General features: G+C 40.7%; 1 protein-coding gene across 1 annotated transcript in view; it reads right to left on the bottom strand.

The window, feature by feature from the left end:
* LOC146147055 (plexin-B2-like) overlaps positions 1-13,971 on the bottom strand; it is a 42,267-nt gene that overhangs the window by 17,120 nt on the left and 11,176 nt on the right. Inside the window, exons 13-20 of the mRNA XM_083387904.1 lie at positions 13,071-13,219; positions 12,130-12,235; positions 9,918-10,051; positions 7,798-7,959; positions 6,086-6,170; positions 4,478-4,571; positions 1,809-2,002; positions 422-601 (exon numbers count right to left, since the gene is read on the bottom strand). Of these exons, the coding sequence (XP_083244030.1) occupies positions 422-601; positions 1,809-2,002; positions 4,478-4,571; positions 6,086-6,170; positions 7,798-7,959; positions 9,918-10,051; positions 12,130-12,235; positions 13,071-13,219 (1,104 nt within the window). The remainder of the gene's footprint in view (positions 1-421; positions 602-1,808; positions 2,003-4,477; positions 4,572-6,085; positions 6,171-7,797; positions 7,960-9,917; positions 10,052-12,129; positions 12,236-13,070; positions 13,220-13,971) is intronic.

Here is a 13,971-nt window from a genome sequence, read left to right as displayed (position 1 = left end):
TGATTTATTATCGTTAAAACGTAATTGATAATATCATTTTGCTCCGGCCAATATATTTGTCTAGCACTAAATTGGAAATAAGGGGTGTACGGATGTCAGTATGAGAACCTCTGGTTAAAATGAATAATTATGTATGTTCGCCTGTGATAGCTTCATCTCTTGATAAGGAAAGATAACAAAAAATATGGGCATAATACAGTTAAAAGGGTGTATCGTAAAACGTTGGATTCTACTTAGCTAACCTTACATTTTAAAGAGATCCATACATGTTCTTAAATCAAAACTAGCATACATTTTGTAAGAAAGTTTGCATATAAATATAAATTCGCGTTTGGACTAAATAATCGTGTATGATAGACGCTATGCATGCTGTAAATTGGTGTGTTCAACCATACAAACTATAGTAGCGACATACACCTACCGTGATACTGAGCTTTGTGTTCTTGTACTTGGTGAGCTCCTGCGAAGGCGCGCGGCAATAGATGGAAGTGTCCTCGATGAAGGTGACCGCGCATGGAATCGACACCGATCCGCTTCCAGGTGGGTTCAATGTAACACGGTAATTCGAGGCCAGGGAACCCGCTGCGTTGAAACCCTTACCCTGGTGTAAAAATCACAATGTTTAAACTGTGAAAGTCAATAGTTTGGTTTAAACTAAATAAAAATTACACCTGAAACCAAAAAGTTATATTAGGCCAGGGAAATTTAAATATAATTGTTAGAACCACAAATGGACTCTTCGCTGTAATACCAAATGTAGAACAAATTAGGGTACTAAACCTTTTCAAATAAGGATGTTTTCACGATGTTCCATCGAATACATACATATCTATTTACTAGCGAAAAAATATATTTTCTGAAACGACCTTTAATGGGGACTTCATAGTGTCATGACCGAATACGAACCTTTTTCATGCAGAAATATGTATATATCCAATTTCAGACTTGTTCGACCAAGATCAATAAGAAACGCAAAGTGGTGATAAAGAAAATGTGGTTTATAGCGCTTGATTTAGAATCATCATGCTTAAAAATGGCAGTTGTGGTTGTCGTTTTACTCACTGCATAGGTATAGTGGGCGCATACTGGTACGCGTTTCCGAAAACGCAAACATCACAGTGGGCGATGTTTGTACGAGCATGCAATCCACAACCCACGCCAATTTATAAACGGAATTTAGACCGGCGCCCAAATCGCCCACAAAGCCTGTTCGTTTATATCAGGGATGGCGAACCACTGACACCACAGCTTTTAATGACCCACTTGTCTCTCTAGAAATACTGAAATGTTATCAATCATTTTCAGGAGAACATAAAAGTAAAAAACAATAGCGCTATAACCTACTGTTGAAATCGCGGCTGTCCAATCTATGGGTCGAACAAAAGTGTTCTAGGGTTGATGAGGAAGCCTACATTAACTGCATTATAACAAATGCGTGCAGAAAAGCAGACAAATAAATAATTCTAAAAAGAGACTAAAAATTATAAAAAAAAACTGGTTAAACCATGCTGAAAAGCTTTCTGCTGAACTACTGCAATCCCATAAAAAATGCTAAAGCATTTGTTTTTATATTTAGGTTCTAAATATTCGGGGGAACCCGTTTTGGAAATCGTCCAAAACCTTGAATTATTAACCCAAACACTTAAAACGACGCAGCAACAAAGTTTCGCATAAATTAACATTTAATTAAATATATGACCCACTTGTGCATTTTGTAAGGATTGAGTCGTGTTTATGACCCGCGAGATGAAAAGGTTCGCCATCCCTGGTTTATATCATAACAAGTCCGTATAGCTACGCAATCTTACCGTGATTATCACAGTCCCGGTGTCCAAGGGTGGTTTCTGGGCGGTCGCGTTTGCAGGCTCACCACCCGAGGGCGCTGTGGTCGAGGTCTCGCAGGGCAGCTGGGGCGGTGACGTCACTGACGGGTCGTCCTGGTACGTAATGGTGCCGGCCGGAACCCGATGGACGCCGTTGATAATTAGGTCCACGGCGTAGCCTTAAAAGGAAGAGATGACGGGCTGCCTGTTAAGCTGTATCGTTTTACTTTGGTCATCGGCTGAGCGCGCGTCTCTCTGTTAAGCCAGCTGACAATGACGTCAGAAGGGTTTGGGTTGCGCTTGTTTTTGTTGTCGGGGTAACCGGTATTAGTAACGGAAAGCGATTTTGGTGTTTAGGGATTGACAGAGACGTAGGAAAAAGCATGGGCGCGCTTTTATTTCGGATGAACGCAATGAAGCCTGACAAAGTTACTGATTGATTGTGACCAACTCTGGCTTCAGGTCCGGCTAAAGTTCTGGGTATGTTCGCGGAAGTTGTAATGAAAACTACAAGTGCCTAGCTGGAAAAAGCCACATGTAAAACTATATTGCCAGAGTTTCCTGAATGAGAGAATTAGATGAAATCGAACTGTGCCTATAAAGTGATTTTATGAGGAATGTGAAACTTTACACAAATATCTAATCAGAGCTATACAAATGTTTAAACAAGATTCGCAGAATCATTATCTGTACCCAGAAACAGTGTTGTGGTTGTGGGTAAACACTTGCCCCTTTTTTTTAACTTGAAAAACTTAATTAACTCAACAGTAGACATTTGGAACATTCACGACTACGCAACTTAGGTTTTGTTAAAAGGCTGACGCCCGGGTTTGCTCATTTCCGACAACGTTGGGCTCATTTTAATTTTGTGATGTGACGTCATTGAATTGAATGGAGCGTGCGTACATACAACAAAATAAGCCCATGTTTCGTTTGGCCGCATTCCGATACCCACTCTATTCAGCGTGGTCGAGCGGTCGCAGTGGACTGTGAAGCTACGCTACGTTGCTATTTTCCGAACCAATTAAACGCAAGAGCCTATATGGGTAGCTTTAAAAACATGCAGACACTTCGGCACGCATGGGTCATAAATATTATCGAATTGGCAAACACAGTAACACACGCCCTGCTCATTCAAAACCAGGCCGATTTGCCAATGCATGATGTTCGAACGCAAAAGTGTAACTATAACTGCAAGTAATCGGTTGGAATGGTTCGTTTGTCTTGTCAGGTGGCTTAACTTATAAGGCCTTTGCGATGGTAAAGGGGTTAAACCTAGTTAAATCCTAAAATACGGCCAATTTTGCGATTTTCAACTTAACTCTAAATATCACTTTTAGCGCCTTTGTTGTAGCTTAATTAGAGCGCAAAAAAGGCCATGTCATTACCGCCGGTCAAAAACACAGTGACAGTTGCGTTAATCGACATGCAAATGGTATGCGCAACACATCATGCAGTCTCTTCTCCGTTTCCGCTCGCAGCAACGCACACTCATCGGCGCTACGATTTTCCGGTGCAAGGGTTACACCACCAAGGACCAAAACACAGATAAAGGCCGAACCTTACAGTCGGTTCGGCGGCTTACTTTACAGACGAGGTCTGTTCACGCGTGGCTAGTAAACGAGAATCACAAGATAATAATAGACCAATTTACATGACCATAATCCGTAAACGAGGTAAAATAAAAGAGCCGGCTGCCTACAAAGGGGCCATGGTGCAAACTGGCCAATCGAAAAATAAATCGAGAAAGCATGGACAAACAAAGTAAGCCTTGGTCCGTAACCGGGGTAAAATAAAGGAGCCGGCTGTCTATAAAGCGGCAATGAAGCAAACTGGCCAATCGAAAAATAAATCGAGAAAGCATGGACAAACAAAGTAAGCCTTGATCCGTAACCGGGGTAAAATAAAGGAGCCGGCTGCCTATAAAGCGGCAATGCAGCAAACTGGCCAATCGAAGGATAAATCAAGAAAACATGGCTCGAACAAAGGAAGCCTGGCTACTGCGAATCGGTCCGCGTTAACAAGTCAGGGATTATGACGCGTTATAAACAGACCGCGAGGTTGTTTGGAACTCGCGAGTCGGTGAACGCCGCACAGGAAATGTCAGCGTCGTGCAGTGGTGACTGGCTGGTTGATGCCGAGCACTGGCAGACGTTTGTTTATGTCACTTTCACGAAATTCGAGACGCGAAGACGACGTTATGAATAAACCGCTGTTCTGCCACACTAATCTTGCAATCTCAAAGAATTATATCAAACATATGTGGCTGTTATCTGAACAGGACAAAAAGTCAAATTAAAATGCGTATGCAAATTCTACACAAAGAGCAAACTGCGTTTATTTCTTTTTATTGAAAAAATCGCCATTTTAAATTCCTCCCAAATCACTAATACTACACTTTTAATGCAAGTCTGAGTTTTCTTCAAAGAGAATGCAACTATTTCGTTTCGGTCGTAGCCTAGCGGTAATAACATTGACGTTAAAAAAAGCACGCAATATAGTTTAAACAACTAGTTTTAGCATCCGCAAGAGTTTACGCGACCGGAAGTCGCACTTAATTTCCGCGTATGACGCCAACGCGAAGCGATCCCACGTTTTACAGTTGCAGGCGAAAAAACTGGCGAAGTTTAAACAAAAAAAACATTGGGACTTACCGTTGCCGGGCACCGCTCTCCGCTGTCTTGACACTTGGGAGATGGCTGGCACGCGACACTGGAGAGTTGAATTGGCACGGTCGATCTCACAAGGCTGCCGATACAGGGGAAGCGTTATATTGGGTAATATGAATTTTAACTGAAATCTTGATTGATTGTAAGTGTGTAGTAAATAATACAAAAAAGCTTCTTTACATAGTTGAACCAATGGCGCAGCAATGCATTTCGAATCGAAGTATTAACCATTCTCCTCAACGAAACGCAACTGAGATCGTTAGCGAAACAGGTTTTAAAAGGCGTTATACTGGACCCCTCCGAAAGGTGGCATTAAAGGGGTGATGATAAAAGCATGCCCATGTAGTTAGGTTTCGCAAGACACCAAATGCTGATAGATAACTGGGAAAAGCGCTCGACACTTTTGGCCATATAACCTTACTAGTTTGGCCCAAGGCCCCGCTAAGGGTGACAGGAAAAAATAAGTCAAAAAAAACAAGCGGACCGCCTTGCTAGGTTGCTTATGAGAAATACAGGCCATGAAAAAATCCATAAAACTTAATTAAAAAATAAAAGGACTCTATAGTTATAATTTCCAACTCATTTTACTAAATAAAATAATATTATGTCGCGGTTATGCTAATGTCATTTTTTTGCAATTCTGCTAATGTCATTGCCCTTTTTTATGTCAACAATTTAATAAATACACTGGTGAACTATTTTCAATCCATGAGTACCCAAATGTGAAATTATACTAGCAGTTTTGTTTTGCTTAATCTGGAAGTTAACTAAAATGATTAATTGTGTAGTACTTTGTGTAGTAAGATTAATTGTGTTGTGTAGTAAAAGACATGAGAGCGTTACACATAGATGAACCAATGGCGCAGAAATTTCTCGAATCGAGGTATTTATCTCGAATCAACGTATAAAACACTCTCGTCAAAGGAAACGCAAGCGAAATCGTTAGCGAAACAGGTTTATCACGTTTTTTGACGTGTGAGTTTATTTGTTTGTGACAGCCGACAGACACGACCTATCAATCAACTGTCGCAGGAATTTTGCTGTTTAACGCGGCAAGCCTCCTTTACAGCTTGCTCCAGTCACAAGTTATTACACATAATATAAATGTAGTCCAGTATAACCTTTTTCAACTTTAAATTGATACATTTGCATCTTTGTATGGGGTAATCAGACAAATGTTTGTTTTTATTTGAAAATCTTTAGTAAAAGACATATAAGGCTAAAACTTTAAACGATGTAAAAAGAACGTTTTTTATATGTTTTTACGAAAATTGGTATATATCCCTAGGGTGTGGAAAAATGGCTTACAATTTTACCAACCCTAAATTTATCAGCCATTAGCGGTTGCTGAACAAGGCAGCCGATCGATACGTTGTTGGCAGAAGCAGCCACGCCGACGCTTTAAAGCCACTTAGTATAGGGTACAAGAAAATCCCGGGCACCGGTAAAACACGTGGCGTGATTTGCACCGCCATAACATATAACTCCCATCGTTTTGAACGAGTCACATCCGCCCTCGTTCCCTTGCCTAGTTGCATCGGGTAAAGGGAAGTGACACAAGATCGGTCATATTCATCATGCAGTGCTACTTACCACAGGTGCCCAGCCAGCCACTTCCAAGGCAGCGCTGTGGACTCCTCTTGCATCGGTCAAGTTAACGGTCATCGTCCGGCCACCGCTGCAAACAGAAGCAAGGTTATAAAGAAAAATAACCTTTGTAGTATGCATGTGCTAGTGATGACGGTTAAAATATAAGTTCGTTGTACTCTTAAACGAACTGACGGGACCAGTTAGTAGGGCATGTGTTCTTAACTGGTGGTCCACAGAGCATTTGGAAATTGTTACGTCTGTAAATATTTTAGTTTTATTTTAATTCTTTAGCTTTTTTTAAAGTACATTCTTAAACTTCGCATTAATAGTTGCGTTATGTGTGGGTTATTATAAAATGTTCTTCTTCTTCACACATTTTTTAAAGTTATTTTTGATTTCTTACAAATTTCAGTTGATTATAAATAACCAATTTAAGCAGAACTTTAGGAAGTGAGCCACGGAATATTTTAAAAAAGTTGGATCACGACCATAAAAAGGTCAAAAACCCTGCTGTAGGGCTTAAATTCTCGATGTCTACACTAGGCAATCGACCATTTTAAACTCTGTGGTCAGGCATTCCTATAAGACCCAATATACAAAGACTGGATATCTGGTGTGTCAGGTAATTAAGTCGCGGTGTGGTTGTCATGATAAACAGCACTTGTGTTTCAATGGAACATAAAACTTGTTACGCTATTTACAAATTACCGGAAAGCAGGTGATATATGCAAAATATTTTATATGATTAAAATGTACTTAGCGCCACAACACCTCACTTGCAAAATCATAATGGACAACTAATTGCAAGAGAGGGTTTAATAAATTTGCAATAGAAAACAGAAACCAACGCTCGTTTTAGATGTGTTAGCAAAATATATAGATTTCGCTCTGCTGGCGAATAAAATGTCTAGACCACGTTTGCTACTGGATCATAGTTTGAGACTGACGCAATGGGAAGTTTATATGGCCGGTCATAGAGGATACTAACACCCGGTTTAAAACGCGCCATTATTAAGTGTTGAGTAAAAGTAGAGTACCAAGATCATTTCCCCAAAACAAAGTAGTGGAACTTTTCGACAGGAAACAGGCTATCACTCATAAAAATGAACTCGTAAACAACCACGACGACACATTTGCGCACCAAACTATGCAAAGCAACGTGCACTTGTAGGTAATATTTTATTCGGTCTATTGTAATCGGGAACTAAAAACGGTTTCTTCCGATCACTGTGAGACAGGTGTTTCGATAATGCTAAATTGAATTTGTTACTAGATCTCGCCAAGACTAACTTATAAGAGCATTTTCGTCAGGTAAGTAATAGGACACTTTTTAGGGTAAAACCTTACAAGTGAACGTACATCGCTTTAAAACTTATTTTGTTGTTTTGGGCTCACTCGATATAGAAAAGTATGTAAATTTAAAAGCAAATGTGGTGGGTTACTGGCACACATACCAAACAGCCTAATATCCACTAACGAATGAAAGACATAGCACAGCTCTAATCGAAGTCGGTAACAAATGTGTAAACTTTTCGAATAAATTTCGTTTCAACGTCGTAGCGAACCCAGTGTGTTTTTTTTACTCTTTACACAATGGTAATTTAATTTGAAACTTTCACACAAGGTTTCCTATACTTTTATATAGTTTGAAATTTTTCTTCTAGTTTTGGAGACTTTCATCAATGCAATTCGATTGAAGAGTAATGTAAACCAACCTTTTGAAGCTCTGTAGCGGGCCGCTGCGAAATATTCCGGGTACAGCAAAGTACTGGAGCCAGCCTGGCACGTAGCTGCTGAAGCCGTCGACCTTCACGAGGATCGAGTAGTTTCCGGGCTGGACGACGTTAGGACTAACGCAATCCAGTATAGTAGAAGAACTGCAGAATAAACCAAAAATGCTGAGCTTTGTTTGTGCAAGACTAAAAATGTTGGAGGCTTTGGCGTATATGCCTAGCCAAGAGACCAAAAGTGTCTTTGCCCCGCTTAATTCCCTAATTTTGTCTTCGTAAGTAGCCTTTACGTTAGCGAGCAGAATCAAAGCAATTTGCCACACAGACTTAATTTTTGTGAGCTGCTAAACGTTTTCGTATCAACAAGGAGTCAAAAAACAAAATTTATACAGGCGAATTTTCTCGTGGTCAAGATATTTACCCCGCCCAAAATTTTGCTTGTCAACGTACTTGCTTAGTTTTTTAATGTATCAGAATACCGTAAGATCAACTATAGTGTTGAACACGAACAAGTCTGTAACTATGCGCCTACGGTTAAAATAATAAAAGCAGAGGATGTCGTTACTAAACGTGTTAGTTCTCAAGAACACCTACAACATACAAAGATAATATGCCACAGCGGGGGCGCTGTTTAAACTAATGTATTCTTAACGAGTTTGTTGAACTTAGTCGATCGGATCAACCGAGCGCAAACGGCGATGTAAATCCCCGTCCACATTTCTTTTTGGCTGTGTTTGCCAAAGACGGGGACAGGCTGCTGCTGCTGCCAAGGCCTGAAATGTGTCTGCCAAAACAGGGCGATTGATTGGCAATCGATTGTCGGCAAGCGATAGCGGATGCTCAGTAAGTGCCAAATTAACGAAATGTTTTCGTTTTAAATCCGGAAACTGGCAAGCCTAAACGGCCAGCTCGAAAAGCATATGGCTTGCGAGGCGATTGACCCTTTTAAGTGCGTCGCGGTTTTAACATTATATTCACCTTGACTTATGCATGACAGGAGATTTTGTCCTATTTTAAAACGGAGATTGCAATCAAAGTGGAACGAGTTTCAAATGCTGCATATTTTCCAATACAAGACACTAGTTTTATATTCCGTCTTTAATCTTCTTATGGAGTTAAATACATAATTATGGAAAACGGTGAATGAGTAAAGTGCAGCTTCAGTTACTTTATGTTTGCTATACAACTATAGCTGATATGGTTTTCCTAACAAACTATAGAGGCTTACATGACACATGTATAGACATTAGATGCAGTACACCTGTTATACTTTCCGAGACAAAACTAATACATCTGATCAAAATGAGCATTGCAATCGCCAAGTATTCACATAAAAATTACCAAGGACTTTTAAAGAAAAGAGTTGTGTGCAATTATGCGCTTTTTAAATCCAGTTATTTCCAAAAAACGGTTTACAATCAGCAGCTATTGTCGAAATGTAGGCGGACACATAAAGACACTTGCACACAACTCTAATGGATAGCGCCCAGCGGGTGCAGGGCTAAATTACAGTGCGATCGCACGCGCTTCACTTCTGTTTACGTCGGCGATTTTTCATGCATGCATAATGCATATTCCCGAACGCTTTCTCGCGCCTCAACGCTTGCAATGCAGAAACTGGAGACCGTAGATGCGTAATGCGTCATTTTCGTCGTCGAAACAGCCTAATTGCAACGTTTAATGTTGGAAATTGTGTCCGGGTTGCATTTGACTTTTGCATTTGAAAAAGTCACTCAGCTGTTACAGCCAACTTCGGTAAACTAAAAGCCAAACGGTTTATTGCTGGTTTATTAAAACTATTATATGGTACGTTAAGTGATTTTTTCCCCAATCGCATGCCATAACATGTCAAAAACAGTCCAATTTGACCATACCAAAAATAATTATCCGAGGGTTTGAGATAACCTTGTTTACACCAGCGTTACGGTCATAATCACTTGCACGTTGGCTCTGGCGACCTACACTACGGCGACATATGTAACTGAGATAAGGCAGTTTGGCGTGTTGCAGACTAATCAGAAGTCAAATCGGTAGCTTATCGCGGGAGGCCGTCACAAAGGAGCTATACTCTACATTTAGGCACCGACTGTTTGCGTAATCCTTACCGAGGGTTGCAGTTGACTGTGCTGCCGTTTACGACGATTCTGGCTCCGTTTCCGGCGTTTACTCCGCTCCCGGTGATCGTCACTTTCGTGTTGTTCAGAACTTGACTTGGGGAAAACGAAGAAACAGAAACTGTCTGCGAAAACAAATGACCAATTTATAAACAGCAGGGCTTTATAACCAACCTTTTATGCCACGTATAGTATATAGTTTTATTTGGCAAGGCCCTTGACGCAACTGAATATGTGGTCCTGTCGTTATAATTTTAGGTCTGCGATATATGTTTACAAGTGTGCTAAAATACGCGTTTCTCGGGCCTTTACCTTTAATATCGTAATTAGTATATAAAAAGTCAGAATAAATTACGAAGCTGTTGTCCATCAGGATCAATTGTCAAATTCGTCTTGGACAGATGTGCTTGTTAACTATTAATTTGTTGGTTTGGGTATATATGAAAATACCTTGACCACGCTTTATTACTTCAAGTCTTGCTTTTTTGCTGCCCAGGCGTAAGAACAAACAATGGCGAAATAGGCTGGAGAGGCCTTTCGCAGTCATCGAGGGTCATCAAGAAGTCAATTTCAGGGCACTTAGGGGGGATTCGACAATCGCGAGGTTGCCAAATGTGTACTGAGCGGATAAGTCCACTGAACGATGGGTAATTTTATTTGCGCCGACGGCTGTTCACCAGCAGGGGACTACCATTGGCGCAATGAAACCGCCTTGTACCTTATTTGTCCAGTTTGAAAGTTACGTACTGCCCTTCTACCAAGCAGGGAAACTGCTGCGGTTGTAATATTTGTCGCTCCTGACGTCAAAACGTCGCGGACAACCGTCACTCTAAACCCACTATAGCTTTTCACATGTTTTCACCATCAAAGGTAATTGCGTAATTTATTCGTGCCTAAAATACTCGCATTGTTTGGATATTTTTTGATTTGTTTTAAGTAGATATAAACCTCTTAAGTAACACCTTATTTATATTAAACAGCGGTTTATGCGAACCATAAACATTTTGACAAGAAATCGTAACAATTTTACAGATTTTGTTATACTGAACCAAGACACACTAAGTGAGAAAGGAAGCTTTGGTATTTGAGGCGGCAAAAATGGACTAAAAACAAACTGGCGTGATTTAATTAAATACAGAAAAACAAACTAATGATCGGGGTCAAGCAGAGTTTTAATTAGATTGCGCGTCCGAGCTTCGAAACCCACTGGTAAGCACGTGCCAGCTGTTTCGAAACGCATATTCCCAAGACGCTGGTGCGACCCCCAATTAATAACCGCCCTATAGACAACTCTTCGATTGTTCGCGGACAAATTACGCATTGCTGACAAGGCAACGACTATACGAAATAGCAGCACCACGCGTCTCGGCTGGAACGTGGCCTGATTCAGAAGCGGTATGTCGTAATGAGTGACGTCACCCTTTGGGTGAGAATGCGCTGAGTGGGTCCAATTACTACAGAGCCGATCGAGACTTTGTACACATAGGTCAATTTCTATAGCGCGGTGGTGTTCAAACTGGGGTCCGTGAAGAACTTTTGCTTCGCGCTACATCTTTTTTTGTATTTCGGTCCGTGCAACATCTTTTCAGTTCGTTTACCGCTAAGTTTTATTCGCCGGAGCACATCTTTTTCGAGTTGTAACCTGAATAAAGCATTTGACATTTCTTCTTTAGCAATTAGTGTTTTACATTAGGAATGTACCGGGCAAGTTTCAATCGGCACTTCATGTGTCAAGCTCCTTACAAATCACGTTTATACGCCTTTTTTTATTTATGAGAAAATAACACGAAAGCTAAAGAAAGAAAATAAACATACCAAATAAATTTCAGCCGCCCTGCCAAATGGTCTTCTTTAACCAATTTATTAAATTTAGCAGGCAGTAACACGTGGCCAGCAGGCAAGGCAATTGCCGGACAAAGGTCCCCTTATATACGAAACGCAAATTTCGTCAAATCTATCAAATGTCGAGCAGGGAGCGACAAAGCGCCCTACGTTTACAGACGAACCAGACGCGCAATCTTACCGACATAAAGCACATGGTAAATATTTGCCTATAGGCGGATTCCAGCATTTCGCGAGCGGTTCTATGGCCTTGCATATAAAGGAAAGCTGTCTGGGCTTGGTACCAGTGTTGCACGGAATAGTAACACCAGCAGCTTTAACTTTTAAGACTTAAATACAAGCCAAAGCTCCAAAATCTTACCTGATAGTTGAAGTTCGTTCCGAAGCTGACCGCCTTGCCGCTGTGGTTCGTTCTAAGGGTGACGGGGCCGGTTCCCGGCGCCGCCGTCTGTGTGAGGCAAACCACCCTAAAAACAACAGCAAAAATCACGAGGTTAGCGAGTTGCGCCCGAAACGGGAAGCGAAATAAGATGCTTGGTTTCGGTGACCACTTAAAATTTGCAAGCCCTGAATGGCTGACCTCTATAGTTTCGTGCCAACTTCACGCCTGGTTTTTACGTTGATTTCTCGGCAGTGAACAAAACTCAACAAAAGCACAGCAGAGAAACGTTGGGCCGACTGGAAACGAATTCCGAATGCTGTACTAAAAATAGGGCTAGTGTGGTTTGCAGGTCGAACTACCTGTAAAGAGTTAAAAGGGTCGAGGCACGATTTGGAAGTCTTGGTCTTAATTGCGTCGCATTTTTGTGGATTAAATTTGAATTTTAGCAGTACGACCATGGAAACGTGCATAAAGGCAAATTGATTCTGAGAATGGATCAAGTCAAGCGAATATATTTCTACAGTTATACGAATTGCACAAATTTTAAAACGTTTTTATTAAGTGGACTTACCATAGCAAATATCATAAATTTGGTTCAATTTAGTAACCACTATAGGGTAAAGAAGAATTACCCCGATTTAAAACAAAAAAAGAATATCATGAGCTTCTTTCAGATGTTTAGTGTAAAACCTGTAAGGACGGTCATCTAAAACGCGCAGTTGAAAACCTCTAAACAAAACCCACAGTTTAACCAATTTAAAACCCAAGAGTTTAACCAATTTAAACAACATTTCATGGGTTAAACAACGTTTGGTACGTTGCGTTCGTCGTAGATAAAACAGTGTGTCGTTTTACCAGCAGCGGTAGGCCTACAGCAAAGCGCCTATCTGATTTGGAGATAATAACAGCAGAAATCTAACCTCTTCGATGCCAAGTATTCGTCGTTGTTGAGCGTGCACGGAACGCCGCCAACCGTGACGTTTATGATGTCACGTGGAACGACGCCGAGGTTGGAGCCCTCGATTGTCAACTTCGTTCCTCCGTTAACTGGACCGCTCAGCGGATACACCTGAAAACAAACGGCGCTGGTTGGTATATTCAGATCCGGAGTGTTTCGACGTTTGCGTGATTCAGCGTGACTCGGCATCGGTGATTCACCGACTGGACGCTGTGCAATGTATTTAGGCGTCTCGCGCTTGTACCCGCGAGGCATCAGTGCTCTAAGGCTACAATCACTGGCCTAAATCTTGAATCGACCAAACTTTATCGTTGTACTAAAGTACAAGTCGACCCGTTTTTGAAATGATTGTCAAAGACACAAAGAGCAAGTCAACTGTATGTCACCGTCTACCTCAGTCAACAGTCTAACAACCTTAAAATTAACAACAAAAGGAATACCAGCAGAATTTAGGACATCTTTATTAGAAAATTATTTTAGAAAAACGTCCAAGTTATCTTTATATAGTCTAAATTCTAAGTTATCGGTGCGCATATAATGACATTAATTAAATCAAGTCTTTCGATTCTATTACCTTTTCAAAAAATGTAATTTTGTCAACAAGACCATGAAACTTAAGTCAAGAAAAACATTCGACTTTAAAAACACAGATTCAAAGTGCTCTTTTTTAGGTCAATCGTAACACTTTACATTACTGTTGAAAAAAACATCATAATCAAACTTTAATTAAACTGTATACGAAGGCGTTAAAAATTCGTTTAAAGTTTACTAGAGGTTTTGGCAGGTTTACAGCAGTCGATTCGTATACTGTTGCACAAAATTCTGCCGCGAAGTTTTTCGTGTTTACAGTATAGGCCTATGAT

Source organism: Ascidiella aspersa, chromosome 4, assembly GCF_963924565.1.
Source record: "Ascidiella aspersa chromosome 4, kaAscAspe10.2, whole genome shotgun sequence".
Taxonomy (NCBI): domain Eukaryota; kingdom Metazoa; phylum Chordata; class Ascidiacea; order Phlebobranchia; family Ascidiidae; genus Ascidiella; species Ascidiella aspersa.
This window is presented reverse-complemented; position numbering and strand designations above follow the sequence as displayed.